The sequence below is a fragment of the Lampetra fluviatilis genome, chromosome 44 (assembly GCF_964198595.1).
Source record: "Lampetra fluviatilis chromosome 44, kcLamFluv1.1, whole genome shotgun sequence".
NCBI lineage: Eukaryota > Metazoa > Chordata > Hyperoartia > Petromyzontiformes > Petromyzontidae > Lampetra > Lampetra fluviatilis.
The window spans coordinates 9,477,419-9,495,288 of record NC_136318.1 but is presented as its reverse complement, the minus strand read 5'-3'; the positions used below and the strand labels follow the sequence as shown (position 1 = coordinate 9,495,288).

The following is a 17,870-nucleotide window of genomic DNA, read 5'->3' as shown; positions in this document are numbered from 1 at the left end:
CAAATTCTCACGACGTCTCGATTGCAACACAAGCAATCATTATCAGGTGTGAAAACCACACCTGATAATGATTGCTTGTGTTGCGATCGAAACGTCGTGAGAATTTTATTGTTTTATTTTTATTATTTTATTATTTCCCTTCTACGTGACTTTACCGAAAGAACCAAGAATATGAATCCTTGCAGTCACGAAAGCTTTAAATCGAAATATAAATGCGTCGTTAAATCCGCCACCACCCGACAGAGGCAATTAGTAAGGGTTGTCACGCTAACAAAACGTGGCAATTCGTTACTAGCTCAGCACGAACCGGTTGTTTGCTGGAGAGTGAAACCCAAAACATTTACGATTCGAGCACCGTGACGTTTCTCCAGTAATTACAACAACCACCACCAGCATCATCATCAGACGGGACAGCCGGAGACCAACTCGGACACCAACAGCACGGGCTCAGCCGTAACTCGGATAGCAATACATAGAGTTGTGCAGATTAAGCGAGAATTGTTCAGCAGCAAAAAAACAGATGCCAATTTATTTGATTGGGGTAGTTGCCCCAACTTTACCAACTCCAGTGCTCGCGACACCGCCATGGTGCAGATTTTGTTTTCTCACCCCCGTGATTAACAACTATCAGACGCGTGTGCGTGTGTGTCCCGTCAGTGGCGAAACGGGGTGACCGTGGTGGTAGAGAGGGAGGGGTGGGAGGGGGGTGTCACGAATATTGGAGTCGATAATCATTACACCCCTCCCGCGCCATGAACATCGTGCACGGGCTCTCTGCTGGGAGTTGGCGACCAAAGTGGCATCGAGCCTGGGGAGTGCTGTGCCGCTCGATGTCCTCCAATCCCTCTCGGGAGACGTCGCCTCGGAATGCTGCTGTGGTGTTCCGCTGCTTCAGGTCACTCGGAGCTTTTCGGTTTTTGTTTTTGGTTGTTGTTGTTGTTCGGCAGAACCACCTTTTCATTTCACCCAATCCCCAAATTTCAACCACGCAGCTGAAACCGCTAAGTTACACTTGTTCACATGAACGTGACCGCCGTTATTGGACAGCCTTCAATCTAGCTATCGTACGACAAGTCACAATGTCAACCCTTGGTAACGTCTCAACGACCTTACACGACATGCAATGAACTTCGGGAGTGAGCCTCGACTCGGGACTCTTTACGTCCAATGTGCAAGAACCAGGGACAGGAAGCAGCCTTCGCTCGCCCGCCGCGCCAGGGAGAGATCGCCGGACGGAGGCACGCACCGGATGAAGCCTCTCTGCTGCCCAGGTGCACGCGAGCCAGGCTTACCTGGGGACTTCATGGCTCACAGCGAAGGCGGTGGAGACTGCAGCTGCTGCTTCTGCAGCTGCTGCGACTTTTATCCGGACGTCAAGTCAAACCGGCTCACTCAGCCAAAACCTCATCTTCATCGTCGTCGTCGCAAGCAGTAGCTGACAAGTATAAAATAAAAACCCACCTAAATGTATCATCAAATAGCACGCGGCAGGAGCAGGAGGCAACCAGAATTGCTCGCCGTACACGTTCAACGACGCGGCGTCTATGAATAATGTGTCTCGAGCCGCATCGACGGCGGATTGCGACAGCGTGACTCGTGCCTCGCGTGCGACAGACGGGGGGGGGGGGTAAAGAGCAAGGCCCACGACTCGGTGGATTTGTTGGGTCCACACTCAGAATGAAGCTGCAGGTGAAGGGCGTGGCCTGGCTGGTTGCAGGGGGCACGCACGGTGACGCCCCCCCCCCACTCTCTGCATTGCGACACGCGTGGTGCGTTCAACGGCGTGTCGTGTGTGTCGTGTGTGTGTGTCGTGTGTGTGTGTGGGGTGAATGGCGTGACGCGGGGAGCGGTGGCGCAGTGGTGAGCGCGCCGCGTTACGAAAGTCGGCCAACCGAGTTCGATTCCTGCCCAAGACCAACATTGCTGACAAGTGGCTATCTGAACCGATCTTAGGGCCTCCCATGGGTCGGCTCAGCCTCAAAATGAGCATCCGTTTTGGTGTGTGTCTGTGTGTGTGTGAACATCACCACTGGGGAGAGAAAGACGGCCGGGTGTGGTGCTTGGCCACCCTGCCTCCGTGTGCGGCGTTCCAGCCTTCATAGGTGCTCGTTAACAGCGCTTGCCCCAACAGTTTGTTGAAAGGCTTTACGGTGGAAATGTGTCTTTGCGTCGCGTGAGAACGGATGTCCATGCACCTCACCCCTGATTGTGGAATTGTGGCCTGGCCTGTTGTCCCCAACTTGCTTACCGAGCGGCACGGACCAGCGTGAGGAAGTATGGTCGAACGACTTCCATGAGTGGCGTGGCGCAGAGGAGGCCCTCATCTAGCAGTGGGTTGACAAAAGGGCCGCACGTGTACTGTGCCCACAGCAGGCGCCACTGTTCCTGAGCATAGCCACTCACCCTAAAGTGTAAATACCTAACGCCTATAGACCGTAACCCCTAACGCTATACCCGAAGCCTAAAACTTAACCCCTAAACGTGAACCCGAAGCAGTAATCCCGAAACTATAACCCTAAATAGTAACAGCTAAACAGTAAACGCGGCAATAACCCCTCACCTCGACCCTGAAAACCGAAGCCCCCAACTCCAACACCCCACATTCTTCTTCTTCTCATTATGACACTCGCTGAGTCTCAAGACTCTTGTGCAGGAGGGTTCTGCCACTTTTTCTCAGTCGGGGAGCAATGGCTGCTGCTGGCAAATCCGAGCGGAGCAGTTCTCAGGCAATGTTCTGTAACATACTCTTAGGTTTCTTTCTGTAAAGTCACGTAGGTAAAAAATAAAAATAATAAAAAATAATAATATAAATACAATTATTATTTTTACCTACGTGACTTTACCGAAAAAAAACCTAAGAGTATGAATCCTTGCAATCACGAAAGCTACAAATCTAGTTCTGTAACATATTGAGGATGCTCGCCCAATACCAATCGCACTTCACGCTCGCTTGTCGTTGTTTGGGCTCTGGGGAGAAAACCGGATAACCCGGAGCTAAAGAACACAAATGAAGACGCACCGAAATAAAGGGACTGAATAATGCGGAGGAGACCCACGCCGAACAGTGGGGGAGAAACACGCAAACTCCACACAGAGAGGCACACGAGTGGGGAATCGAATCGAGGCCTTTCTTGCTGTGAGGCACGAGTGGTAAATCGTTGACACGACTCTGCCGTCCAATCCGTGACCATCGTCTGGTCTGCAAATGGGTCAACAAAAATCAGCGGGAACAGAGGCGCTCTGGACACAGGGTTACGTGCAAAGAAGCTGGGTACCCAGAGCAGCAATTTATCCGAACTGAGCACTCATCACTTTCTTTGTTTACGTATTTTTTGTTGTAATTAAAGAGACACGGGGGGGGAGGGGGGAATGAAAAGGTGTGGATCAAAAGTTGTGAATGGAAGTGATAAAGAAATGTCCCCTCGTCTCGGCTATTTTAAGCTGAGACCAACCCAGGGCTGTTCAACAGCAGCAGCAGTTTAATGTCACGGTGACGCGCAAAGAATGCCGGTAATCTTGTTACGTTTTGGCTGGCGAAGGCAACATATTTTGCGCGTGAGCGCTGCCCCTTTGAGGTTGGCCACACGATGATACCGTGTACTGATTGACTGGCTGATGTCAGTTCATATGGTACCGATGCCCTAAAAGGTTTAAAAAGCAGAAATCTTGGCACAAATATACATGGCTCTATTTAAAAACAAGGATAATACACAGACCTACATTTTTTTCATATTTGGCAGCCAGAAAAATGGCCCTGAGGTGGTTTAGTTTCACTTATAGAGTCAGCCTGAACTGTTTTGAGATTTGGCATTACTCTTTTTCAGAAGCGACCTGACCACAATTGATAACTCAACGAAGTGGCTTATCACGTGGAGATGTAGAGCAGCCAAATACTCTGAACGCACGTTTCTAAAATGTGGAGGGAAACACCGGAGGACCTGGAGAAATATCCACGTGACCACGGGCAGAGAGACACGCAAACTCCAAGTATACAGGCGTCATGGTCGGGATCGAACCCATACGCTCCTGTATAGTCTGCGAGGTGGTTAACCCTCGCCACGGATTTCAGCCGCCTATGATTAAATCTGGTTTTCAGGTTGCAGTGAGAATTGATGGTGTCAACCTGGGCACAATGACTGCTGCACACAAATTCCATCCTGTTGACTTTGAGTTTGTTATAAATGTGGCTACAATTGCAGCTCTGGGAATAAAAAAAAAGATCCGTCTCTCTGTCACTTTGCGGAGCTTCGCTGAGGCATGGCAAGTGAGGAAGTGCTGCACCCTCGCGTGCACACGCGGGACCTAGAATCGATTTTAGAGGTAGATCTGCGATATCTCCTTCCGTAGAAGATTGCAACCAACATGCAGCATGTGTATAATAGAGGTGGTTGTGATGTCTGGACCTTAGCTCGATTGTGCTTACTTTTTAACCTACTCTGTATTTTCTTTCTCACTTGATTGTTGAACACGACAATGTTACAAATGACACACTTGCTGTTGTTATTATTATGATTGTTAAAAAAACATGTTGAACTATTTTTTCAGGACGAATGTGAATGGACAAAAGCTGGATATAAAAGTAATAACCTGAAAAAGTTTATAACATGAATCAGTAGCAGTGCTACTCATAGCGAACCTTAACATTATTTGACGCTTTATAAACCATTACTCTACAGTCACCATATCGTGTAAAACGGTATTTTTTTTGTTAAAGTTACATTTAAAATGTGTCTGTGCATATTGCTTCCCACTGCGAAACCACGGAGCTGCCCAGCTACTTCATGTACAAGTCTCCACCACCTTGGGGTTCACTTGGTCTGGATGGCCAAACTTTGGAGTTTGTGTGTCTCTCTCCTTGTGGTCGCCTGGATTTTTCTCCGGGTCCTCCGGTTTTTCCCTCCACATTTAAAATCAACGTCACGCATTTAGAATATTTGGCTGTTATACATTTCCACGCGATAAGCCACTTCGTTGAGCTATCATTTGTGGCGACGTCGATTCTGAGTGTATAGCTCAGTGGGGCGTACCTGGTAAAATAAACTAAAAATAGACCTATTTTATGGGTCTATCGGTAAAGTCACGCAGATAGGTTCAAAGAAAATAACAAAACAAAAACTGCGACGTTTCGATCGAAACACAAGCGGTCGTTTTCAGGAAGACGACCGCTTGTGTTGCGATCGAAACGTCGTAGTTTTTGTTTTGTTATTTTCTTTGAACATATCTACGTGACTTTACCGAAAGACCCAAAGAATATGAATTCCTGCAGTCACGAAAGCTTTAAGTCGAGATTTAAAAATAGACCTGCCACACTCAGAGCTTAACCCTGCTTTCCCATGCAGCTAATTAGAACTGGGCAGCCTCTTTAAGTTTATGGTCTGCGTTGCCGACTGTAAATTGGGTTCAGGGTACGTATTTACCTTTCATCAGCAGCTCTGATAAAAATAAACTAAATAGCCAAAACGCGCCCTTTGAATCCGTACAACAGGGCCTGGGAATATCTGGCCCCCGTAGCCCTAATACCACTCACAGCTTGGTTTTCATACGACCTGTGACTTCACGTCACATGGTCAATGGCCACATGAGACCTCCACCATTTCTAAGTGGCCTGCAAACGAATTACTGAGCAGGTAGTGGACGGAAATGCGTTTGTACTGGCAACACCGCGTTTTTTTTTATTTCAGTGCGCTCATCATCAACAATCATTTTCATTTATACCAGGGGACCGGCAACCAAAATAACAATGAGCCATTTTTCTGATAATTCAGTATGAAAAAAAAACCGTCAATGTATAAAAAATTATGACGGTCACGAAGCAGTCCTTTTAACAGAGCCACGTGCGGTTCCGGAGCCGCAGGTTGCCGGTCCCTGACGTGAGTGTAGTGCCAACGATTCAGAGACAGAGTTTCTAGGTGGCACCTTCTTTATTAACACCTTTCACAGTCTCGTCCGCACACTCTCCACTGTAGCTCAGCCTGGCCTGTACACAACCCTAGCCGTCAAACACTGACGGCGCTGACTGAGACAGCCAACAACTTCCAGCAGCGCAACATCTAGCGAAGACGGCAGCGACGACGAGACGAGTCCACGCCCAGAACCGGCAGCCTCGAGCCCCCCGCTCTCAGCTCCTTTTATTCTCCCCAGCGCAGCCTGGCTCCGCCCTGACCGCGCCTCCCTTCTGGAACCCGCTAGCAGGTTCCAGGGGCCTCCAGACGGGGTCCTCTGTGACCCTTGCCCTAGTTCCTCCCTCTACCCACACCCCGTGCACGCCCTCACCGGCAGGTGTGCTGTCTGTCCACCGCAGTTGCCGCTGCTGTCCACCAGCCGGCGCTAGTACACTACACATATACAACGCCTCCCAGTGCAGTGACAGAAGTGACAGAGAGGTGGCACTGCGAACACAACAACAACAACACTTCAGAATAAACAATTTCCCGGGGGCCCCCACGGTGCTCGCCACCCGCGGCGCTCCCTGGGTGTGGGGGGGTTGGTGTGGGTGGTAGCGGGGAAAGGTCACACGGCCGGTGCCGCCACAGCGGTGGCCACGGCTGCGGCCCTGGCAGGCTTCCGCTTGGAGGGGCTGGGCACGTAGAGGAGGGGGATGTCGGCGAGGGGCCGCGCGTGGCCGTCGATCCAGGGGAGCAGCTGCGGCGCGCGGCGCTGGGCGATGCGTAGCAGCGTGAGCGCGTCCGTCTCGGCGTTGTGCAGCCCCGCGGGCGGGCCGCGTCCGAAGAACAGCTCGTACAGGTCGCTCAGACCGAACTTCACACCGCCGGCCGCCACCACCTGGCCGGGGTTCAATGGGGGCAGGGTGGGAGGCGAGGGGGGGGGGGCTTGGATGGCGTTGGATTCATTTGGTTTTGATTTTCTGTGTGTGTGTGTCACTCCTTCTCCCTGTGCCCAATCACCGTGTTCGGCCCTTCTCCCTTCTTGCACCCGTCTACTGGAATCAACTTCCATTTGTACATTCAGCAGCACTGCCATAGACTCAACACTGTCCATAGACTCAACACTGTCCATAGAGTCACGTAGAAGGGAAGTAATAAAATAATAAAAATAAAACATAATAAAATGAAACAATTCTCACGACGTTTCGGCCACAACGCAAGCAGCCATCCTCAGGTGAAGAATGAGACACTCAAGCTAGGAACTTACATATACGCTGGGTTGGGGGTGGTAGAAGAGCGCCTTAACAAAAAGAATGTGCATATCAAGATGAGTTTAGCATATACATGGGAAATGCGCAGGGGGCGGGGGGGCTTCAAAGTCATACCATGCCCACGCACTATGCAGGATCAAGAGCACCAAGGGGGGTGCAGGGATTAGCATTAACAAAGGAAAGGAATGCCAATGATATGTAGCTGCAGTAACTAAACAACACCGTAGAAAACTAAGGTATAAACTACATACAAAGACTAAAATATAAACTGCATAGCACCATCAGTATACCTACTATACTCTACAATAAGCTGAGTTACTAACAGCAAGTAATACATTACAATTCTACGTCGTAAAAGTTATATAATATGCTTCCCTTTAAACTTTATTCTCTTACATCAACCGAGCATATACCGTACTATATACTGCCATAGATAAACCCAACATTAAATTATATACTGTATTGCAATAAACCACATTTCAACATAACACTATGTATTATTCTACCTACCCTAATGTGTATCAAAATGGTTTATTACGTCCTTCGAATGATTGCTAAGCCAGAATCCATCTTCTCGATTAAAATTGTCTCTGTGTTTGTATATGTGGATCGCCTCATGAACGAATCTCTCATGATAGCCAGGTGGCTTGCAGAGAACCTCTGTCTTGGAGAAGTCAATGTCATGTGAGCCCACTGAGTTGTAACAGTGATCTGCCACGGCTGAGGTGTTTGTCCTACCGTGTTTCAGGTCAGCTTTATGTTCACGGATGCGGTCCGAGACATGTCGTTTGGTTTGTCCAATGTAACTGCTACCACAGAGGCAACTTAGTTTGTAAACACCAGGGTGCTGTATGTCTGGAACCACATCTTTTACAGACGGTACCAGATCACGGATTTTATGTACTGTGTTGAATCGGACCTGGATCTTGTGAATAATCAGGATTTTGGAGATCTTTTTTGTGACCCCAGCAATGTAAGGTAAGGTGATGGTCTTGAAAGGCTCCTCAACAGGATCCTTCTTGATGGTTGGAGAGATGGCTTTGCGGATTGTGTAGTCGGAGTAACCATTAGCCTTAAGAGCTTGGCGTATGTGTTTGAGTTCACTGGACATGTGTTCATGGTCGGATATGCATTGGGCTCTATGATATAGAGTCTTGATGAGGGAATTCTTCTGGGATGGATGGTGGTGGGAATCCGGTTTCAGATAAGCGTCCGTATGGGTGGATTTCCTGTAGACAGAGTGGCTCATTGAACCATCAGGTCTCCTTTTGATTAGGACATCCAAAAAGGGTAGCTTGCCATCTTTTTCGACTTCCATGGTGAATCTGATGGCTGGGTGTATGGAATTGATGTGGTCAAGAAATTGGTCTAGAGCAGGCCGGCCATGTGGCCAGATGACAAAAGTGTCGTCTACGTACCTCTTCCATAAGGTCGGGCGTAGAGTGGCAGTCTGGATGGCGTCCGTCTCAAATTTCTCCATGAAGATGTTAGCTACAACCGGAGATAGGGGGGAGCCCATTGGGGTGCCTTCAATTTGCTTGTAGAAAGTTTTATTCCAGGTGAAGTATGTATTGGTTAAGCAGTGTCTCACCAGGGGGGGTACCCCAGCATTCAGTCCCTGATGAACCAAGTCTTCAATGATTGCGATGGTGTCAGGTACAGGAACCTTGGTGAATAAGGAAACCACATCAAAACTGACAAGCAGGTCGTCTGGGGACAGGGCAATCCCCTTGATTGTCGATACCAGGTCAGTAGAGTTTAGTACCGCAGAGGTGGTTTTTCCAGTGAAAGGCCGTAGGATTTCAGACAAAAAACGAGCCAATTTATAGGTGGGGGAGTTGATAGTAGAGACAATTGGACGAAGAGGTGTATCTTCTTTATGTATCTTTGGTAAGCCGTATAATCTTGGTGGTCTGGCTGCAGAAGGTTTCAACGAGAACTGTTTGGTCTGATCAAATAAAGCGGTTGAATCAGAAATGATATTGTTGGTTTTAGTGACAAGGCTGTTGGTGGGGTCTCTTTTTATTTTTGTATAGCTACCATCGTTGAGTAGTTCTTGAATTTTGTTGTTGTATTCTATTTTGTCCATGATGACAGTGGCATTGCCTTTGTCGGCTGAGAGGATGACAATGTCATCCCTCTTTTTTAATTGAGCTAATTCAAAACGCTCATCTTTGCTGATGTTGCTAGCTGGCATCTTGGCGTTTTTGAGGGTTGCAGAGATTTCAGATCTAGCTACGTCTGCAGCGATGTGACTCAAGCCCTTGAGAGCTACATCCACTCGAGCAATTATATCATTAACTGGTATGTGTCTAGGTGTGACTGCAAAGTTTAGTCCTTTAGCTAAAACGGATTTCAAACCTTCAGAAATAGGCTTGTTACTGCGATTAATTACGACTTTGTTAACATCTAGCTTTTCAATGTGTGGGTCCGGTTTCTTGTTTGAGAGGCGGTTGAATTTGGAAATCAAGTTGTCCTTACATTTAGTCGACATAGCGGCAGCTGAAGAGGCAGTCATTTTTTCTACATGTTCCCAACCCGATGTGGACATTGTTGCACTCAAAGATAAGTGTGATTTGTAGAGTGTCTTGTCTAACTGATCTAGTTCGGTGCGCGTAAGTCTGATTTTCTCTGAGATAAGAGCTAAGCTAGTTCTAGACAGAATTCGTTTCGCATTAGAAGAAGTTACAGCAGCAACCCTCAAAAACGCCAAGATGCCAGCTAGCAACATCAGCAAAGATGAGCGTTTTGAATTAGCTCAATTAAAAAAGAGGGATGACATTGTCATCCTCTCAGCCGACAAAGGCAATGCCACTGTCATCATGGACAAAATAGAATACAACAACAAAATTCAAAAACTACTCAACGATGGTAGCTATACAAAAATAAAAAGAGACCCCACCAACAGCCTTGTCACTAAAACCAACAATATAATTTCTGATTCAACCGCTTTATTTGATCAGACCAAACAGTTCTCGTTGAAACCTTCTGCAGCCAGACCACCAAGATTATACGGCTTACCAAAGATACATAAAGAAGATACACCTCTTCGTCCCATTGTCTCTACTATCAACTCCCCCACCTATAAATTGGCTCGTTTTTTGTCTGAAATCCTACGGCCTTTCACTGGAAAAACCACCTCTGCGGTACTAAACTCTACTGACCTGGTATCGACAATCAAGGGGATTGCCCTGTCCCCAGACGACCTGCTTGTCAGTTTTGATGTGGTTTCCTTATTCACCAAGGTTCCTGTACCTGACACCATCGCAATCATTGAAGACTTGGTTCATCAGGGACTGCATGCTGGGGTACCCCCCCTGGTGAGACACTGCTTAACCAATACATACTTCACCTGGAATAAAACTTTCTACAAGCAAATTGAAGGCACCCCAATGGGCTCCCCCCTATCTCCGGTTGTAGCTAACATCTTCATGGAGAAATTTGAGACGGACGCCATCCAGACTGCCACTCTACGCCCGACCTTATGGAAGAGGTACGTAGACGACAGTTTTGTCATCTGGCCACATGGCCGGCCTGCTCTAGACCAATTTCTTGACCACATCAATCCCATACACCCAGCCATCAGATTCACCATGGAAGTCGAAAAAGATGGCAAGCTACCCTTTTTGGATGTCCTAATCAAAAGGAGACCTGATGGTTCAATGAGCCACTCTGTCTACAGAAAATCCACCCATACGGACGCTTATCTGAAACCGGATTCCCACCACCATCTATCCCAGAAGAATTCCCTCATCAAGACTCTATATCATAGAGCCCAATGCATATCCGACCATGAACACATGTCCAGTGAACTCAAACACATACGCCAAGCTCTTAAGGCTAATGGTTACTCCGACTACACAATCCGCAAAGCCATCTCTCCAACCATCAAGAAGGATCCTGTTGAGGAGCCTTTCAAGACCATCACCTTACCTTACATTGCTGGGGTCACAAAAAAGATCTCCAAAATCCTGATTATTCACAAGATCCAGGTCCGATTCAACACAGTACATAAAATCCGTGATCTGGTACCGTCTGTAAAAGATGTGGTTCCAGACATACAGCACCCTGGTGTCTACAAACTAAGTTGCCTCTGTGGTAGCAGTTACATTGGACAAACCAAACGACATGTCTCGGACCGCATCCGTGAACATAAAGCTGACCTGAAACACGGTAGGACAAACACCTCAGCCGTGGCAGATCACTGTTAGAACTCAGTGGGCTCACATGACATTGACTTCTCCAAGACAGAGGTTCTCTGCAAGCCACCTGGCTATCATGAGAGATTCGTTCATGAGGCGATCCACATATACAAACACAGAGACAATTTTAATCGAGAAGATGGATTCTGGCTTAGCAATCATTCGAAGGACGTAATAAACCATTTTGATACACATTAGGGTAGGTAGAATAATACATAGTATTATGTTGAAATGTGGTTTATTGCAATACAGTATATAATTTAATGTTGGGTTTATCTATGGCAGTATATAGTACGGTATATGCTCGGTTGATGTAAGAGAATAAAGTTTAGAGGGAAGCATATTATATAACTTTTACGACGTAGAATTGTAATGTATTACTTGCTGTTAGTAACTCAGCTTATTGTAAAGTATAGTAGGTATACTGATGGTGCTATGCAGTTTATATTTTAGTCTTTGTATGTAGTTTATACCTTAGTTTTCTACGGTGTTGTTTAGTTACTGCAGTTACATATCATTGGCATTCCTTTCCTTTGTTAATGCTAATCCCTGCACCCCCCTTGGTGCTCTTGATCCTGCATAGTGCGTGGGCATGGTATGACTTTGAAGCCCCCCCGCCCCCTGCGCATTTCCCATGTATATGCTAAACTCATCTTGATATGCACATTCTTTTTGTTAAGGCGCTCTTCTACCACCCCCAACCCAGCTTATATGTAAGTTCCTAGCTTGAGTGTCTCATTCTTCACCTGAGGACGGCTGCTTGCGTTGTGGCCGAAACGTCGTGAGAATTGTTTCATTTTATTATGTTTTATTTTTATTATTTTATTACTTCCCTTCTACGTGACTTTACCGAAAAAACCAAGAAGATGAATCCCTGCAGTCACGAAAGCTTTAAATCGAAATTTAACTGTCCATAGACTCAACACTGTCCATAGACTCAACACTGTCTATAGACTCAACACTGCAGATAGACTCAACACTGCCCATAGACTCAACACTGCCCATAGACTCAACACTGCCCATAGACTCAACACTGCCCATAGACTCAACACTGCACATAGACTCAACACTGCCCATGGACTCAACACTGCCCATAGACTCAACACTGCCCATAGACTCAACACTGCCCATAGACTCAGCACTGCCGATAGACTCAACACTGCCCATAGACTCAACACTGCCCATAGACTCAACACTGCCCATAGACTCAACACTGCCCATAGACTCAGCACTGCCCATAGACTCAACACTGCCCATAGACTCAACATGCCCATAGACTCAACACTGCAGATAGACTCAACACTGCCCATAGACTCAACACTGCCCATAGACTCAACACTGCCCATAGACTCAACACTGCCCATAGACTCAGCACTGCCCATAGACTCAACACTGCCCATAGACTCAACACTGCCCATAGACTCAACACTGCACATAGACTCAACACTGCCCATGGACTCAACACTGTCCATAGACTCAACACTGTCCATAGACTCAACACTGCCCATAGACTCAACACTGCCCATAGACTCAACACTGCACATAGACTCAACACTGCACATAGACTCAACACTGCCCATGGACTCAACACTGCCCATAGACTCAACACTGCACATATACTCAACACTGCCCATAAACTCAACACTGCCCATAGACTCAACACTGCACATAGACTCAACACTGCACAGAGACTCAACACTGCCCATGGACTCAACACTGCACATAGACTCAACACTGCCCATAAACTCAACACCGCACATTGACTCACCACTGCCCATAGATTGAAGGTCTTCAAAGCGTGGGGCTTAAGTTGGCACTGAACATTTGCCCGGGTCGTTGCTGGACTGGATTTGGTGTTAGAAAGTGTACGGGAGAGGTGCACGAGTAGGTGTGGTGTGAATGTATTAAAATCCATGATAAAAAATATACTTTTTTTCCGGGTCACGAACATTGACAGCCCCCGGCTGCAAATTAAGCTCCGATATTGAGCGACTCCTAAGGGCCAGCAGCTGTTTGTACGGATGTTAAATCACAACCTGACCAGTGGCTCCACGATAGCCCCAGCGACTCGCAATTTAAAGGTTGCGAATTCAACTTATGGTCGGTGGTTGACTCGGCCCATCATCACTTGGAGGAGGAGGGGTCGATAAAATCAGTACCCGTTTGTGGGGAAGTCAACGGTGGTTGTCTGTTGATGTTTACACAATGCACCAGGTACTCAGCCTATCATTCCTACATGGTCAATAAAATACGTACCCACCTGTTGTAAAAAAAAACAAGTCAGCAGTGTTGACTTAAAGCTTTCGTGACTGCAGGAATTCATATTCTTTGGGTCTTTCGGTAAAGCCACGTTGTTAGAAAAAAGAATAATAATAAAAATAATAGCAATATCACGACATTTCGATCGCAACACAAGCAATCATCTTCATCTGAATCGTCTTCATCTGAAGACGATCCTCATCTGAAGACGATTGCTTGTTGTTATTTTTTTTACTTTTTTCTATCTACGTGGCTTTTCCGAAAGACCCAAAGAATAAGTCAGCAGTGGTTTGCCATGTAACGATACTTGTCCTGCCATGGGAATGCCTAATTTCTACCACGACCTCGTGGCTGTAAAAGAGGCGACCTGAACGCTCACGCGGAAGAGAAGCGTCACGAGCAACCGCTCGACGTTCGCGTTTCACGATCACCACCACCACCCCATCGTCATCGTCGCTTCTGCCCCGTTTGCTTTTACGATTTCGTTCGAATCTCCGCCGCGCGTCTCCGTCACCTCCTGGATGGCCTCGTCGGAGAGGGCCCCCGCCGCCTCGCCGCCGTCGGCCCTGAGCTTGCGCTTGCGGCCGCGGACGCCGGGAGCCCCCCCCGGTTGCGTCGCTCCTCCGCAGGGCGGCTGCCACGCGGTGTTGCTGGCCATGATGGAGCGCAGCGCGGGGAGGGTGTCAGCGCAGAGCGTGGCGGCCGGCAGGGAAGCGCCGACGCGAAAGAACTCCACCTGCGGCTCCCACCATCGGGTGTTGGTTAGTGCCGCGCTGAACTGTTGGTGCGGCTCTTGATGCGCGTGGCGATGTGCGTGGCGATCATCGCGAGGTGAATAATAACACTGTGTAACAAACATTGTGTTGTTTTGTTCCTGGGTAGTGAGTATTATTTCCTAATTGCTTATGCCTCAAAAGTACAGAAAATGGCTATTATTCCCCACAAACTTTGCTTTTGTGACCAGGACATTGATATTTTGAAATATACCTATTTTCAATGAGAAAACGTGGTGTGCATTTGTGTCATTCCTTCACGTAAAATCCTGGTCACAAAAGCAAAGTTTGTGGGGAATAATAGTCATGTTCTGTACTTTTGAGGCATACGCAATTAGAAAATAACACTTACTACCCAGGAACAAAAATCGTGTTACATAGTGTTGACTAACCTCTATTCACAACACAATCGATGTCGCAAGTTTTCCTGGCTGACTGGCTGTTAGTGGCTGCCGCGTGGTTAATGCTGCCCGGTGGGTTGCACTGTTTATACGACTGAGCGCATTCTTTAGAAGGCTGTCTCTGGTGTAGGCCAATCAGTTTAAAAGACAATGTGAGTATAATTATCACAGCGTGTGTGTTTGCATGTTCACCATGAGGTCCGTGAGGTTAATGCAGACTTGATTCCTTGCAAAAGGTACCTGTTTGAACATCTTAACACACCTGTTGTATTGCCACAATGGGTAACACCTATTCTTCTTTTTCATACTCTGATACTCGCAAAAAAGGTCCAATGAAACACCATCCACGTCTCAAGTTTTCCTGGCTGGCTGCTGGCTGGCCCCCTCACCACCACCACCACCACAACAACAACAACAACTCTGCTGTTAGTGACTACTGCAGGGCCGTTGCCACCGAAGCTAGCTGGGTAACTGGCTACGCGGGGTTTTTCCGTGTAACATTCAAAGAGTGATTTGAAATGGCGGAAAAGTTTGGGACAGACGCGAAAACAGATGACGCACCTCAGAGGTGAGAGTAGCGAATCCACTTGCTCTGACATTTAAATGTGAGCTCCGATTATTATTAATATTAATGCAATTCTTTCGCCAGAATGTTCTTTATAATACAATAGAACATATATATATACACGAATATAAAAACCATAGGCGGAGTTTGACTTCTATATTTGGAGGGGAGGGGTTCCCTTTGTCCATCACGTTAGGAACCGCAGGTGAATAAAATTAATTTATAATTTTTTTTATGTTAATTGTAAACTACTGAAAACAAATTATTGTTTTAATAATAGAGGGAGGGGGCTTGCCCCCCCCCCACCCATGATACAAACAAAAGGTCACAATTAATATTATTACGTTGCCATTTTATTTAAATTTACAACGACAACGAAGCAGATTGCTCGTTAGCGCTCCGAGTAGACCAGGGCAGTGAGACGATGGCAACTCCCTCTTATTTCCCCAAACGCAATGCAAAAGCAACAACAACAACAACGACGACGACAACAACGACAACAACAACGACAATAACAGCGTGGAAGTCGTCACCGTCTCCCGCTCGCCGTGCCCCCCCCCCCCCCCGCGTGTACCTTGAGCAGCGGGAAGTCAAACTGGATCCCGTTGTGCGCCACGAGGCACACGGGCGGCGTCTGGCGGGCCAGGAAGCCGGACACGAGCGCCACGGCGTCGCCATCGAACTCACGGCGCCGATTCTCCGCCAGCTTCTCGTTGCTCAGGCCCGTGAGCTGGTAGGCCGTGTTCGACACCAGCTTGCTGGGGTCCAGGCAGAACTGTTGCGGGCAACAGCAGCAGCAGCAGCCAAACAACAACAACAACAAACAAACAACAGAAAACGCACGCGGGTTGATAGAATTATGACGTCACAAGGGAAAGGAGTCGCCGCAATTGATTGGTGATCGAGCGCTCGCTGATTCACTCCACACACTCTCCTACCTCTCCCCTCTCATCTCACTCTACTCCACTCCATGCACTCTCCTACCTCTCCCCTATCATCTCACTCCACTCCACTCCATGCACTCTCCTACCTCTCCCCTCTCATCTCACTCTACTCCCCTCCACACACTCTCCTACCTCTCCCCTCTCATCTCACTCTACTCCACTCCATGCACTCTCCTGCCTCTCCCCTCTCAACTCACTCCACTCCACTCCATGCACTCTCCTGCCTCTCCCCTCTCATCTCACTCTACTCCCCTCCACACACTCTCCTACCTCTCCCCTCTCATCTCACTCTACTCCACTCCACACACTGTCCTACCTCTCCCCTCTCATCTCACTCTACTCCCCTCCACACACTCTCCTACCTCTCCCCTCTCATCTCACTCTACTCCACTCCACGCACTCTCCTGCCTCTCCCCTCTCATCTCACTCCACTCCACTCCATGCACTCTCCTACCTCTCCCCTATCATCTCACTCTACTCCCCTCCACACACTCTCCTGCCTCTCCCCTATCATCTCACTCTACTCCCCTCCACACACTCTCCTGCCTCTCCCCTCTCATCTCACTCTACTCCCCTCCACGCACTCTCCTACCTCTCCCTTCTCATCTCACTCTACTCCCCTCCACGCACTTTCCTACCTCTTCCCTCTCATCTCACTCTACTCCCCTCCACGCACTCTCCTACCTCTCCCCTCTCATCTCAGCCTACTCCCCTCCACACACTCTCCTACCTCTCCCATATTATCTCACTCTACTTCCCTCCACGCACTCTCCTACTTCTCCCCTTTCATCTCACTCTGGGTGGGTAGTGCGTGGGTGGGTGGGTGGTGGTCACCGTGAGCTTGTCCCGGACGCGTGGCGGTCTGGGCAGGCCGCCGGGCCCGTAGTTCACGTTCTCCAGGGCGAAGCGGTCGGTGGCCACGAGGCACAGCTCGGTGATGCGCGGCCGGTCGCGCGCCACCCCCGTTGCCTCCGCGTCCATGAACACGAACGTCTGGGGGGGCCCCGAACTCGGCCCCCCGGGCTCGCTCCCCCCCGCGGGCCCCCCGCTCTCGAAGGCGGCCGCGTCTCCCATCTCCGACGCCCCCCGCAGGTGCCCCGACTTCTCGCGCGAGTTCAGTTGTGAGTTGAGCGAGCAGGCGACACCACGTGCCCATTATTATTGTGATGCAATCGTGCAGTTGTTCTGTGCTGCGCAGTTGTTCGGCGCTGTGCACAATTCACTTTATCCGAACCAACAGCGTTTGTAGGCGCCATAGGCTGACCATCCCATAGGCTGACCATCCCATAGGCTGACCATCCCATAGGCTGACCATCCTATAGGCTGACCATCCCATAGGCTGATCATCCCATAGGCTGACCATCCCATAGGCTGACCATCCCATAGGCTGATCATCCCATAGGCTGACCATCCCATAGGCTGATCATCCCATAGGCTGACCATCCCATAGGCTGACCATCCCATAGGCTGATCATCCCATAGGCTGACCATCCCATAGGCTGATCATCCCATAGGCTGATCATCCCATAGGCTGACCATCCCATAGGCTGATCATCCCATAGGCTGATCA

At 48.5% G+C, this 17,870-nt stretch overlaps 1 protein-coding gene across 1 annotated transcript; it reads right to left on the bottom strand.

Annotated features, from left to right (window-relative positions):
* Positions 1 to 6,510: 6,510 nt before the first annotated feature.
* On the bottom strand, positions 6,511 to 17,374 carry TREX2 (three prime repair exonuclease 2). The gene is made up of 4 exons (XM_078876351.1): positions 17,135 to 17,374; positions 15,931 to 16,131; positions 14,132 to 14,353; positions 6,511 to 6,783 (listed from the first exon to the last, which is right to left on the bottom strand). The coding sequence occupies exons 1-4, from the start codon at positions 17,372 to 17,374 to the stop codon at positions 6,511 to 6,513; spliced, it is 936 nt and encodes a 311-aa protein (XP_078732477.1).
* Positions 17,375 to 17,870: the final 496 nt, after the last annotated feature.

What these genes read in the sequence shown, in the direction of transcription:
- TREX2 (XM_078876351.1), bottom strand. Translation starts at nt 17,374, where the DNA reads ATGGGAGACGCGGCCGCCTTCGAGAGCGGGGGGCCCGCGGGGGGGAGC. An exon ending in TTGACTTCCCGCTGCTCAAG is followed by an intron (nt 14,354 to 15,930) that starts GTACACGCGGGG and finishes TGGGAGCCGCAG; the next exon opens with GTGGAGTTCTTTCGCGTCGG. An exon ending in CCGACGAGGCCATCCAGGAG is followed by an intron (nt 6,784 to 14,131) that starts GTGACGGAGACG and finishes AACCCCGGCCAG; the next exon opens with GTGGTGGCGGCCGGCGGTGT.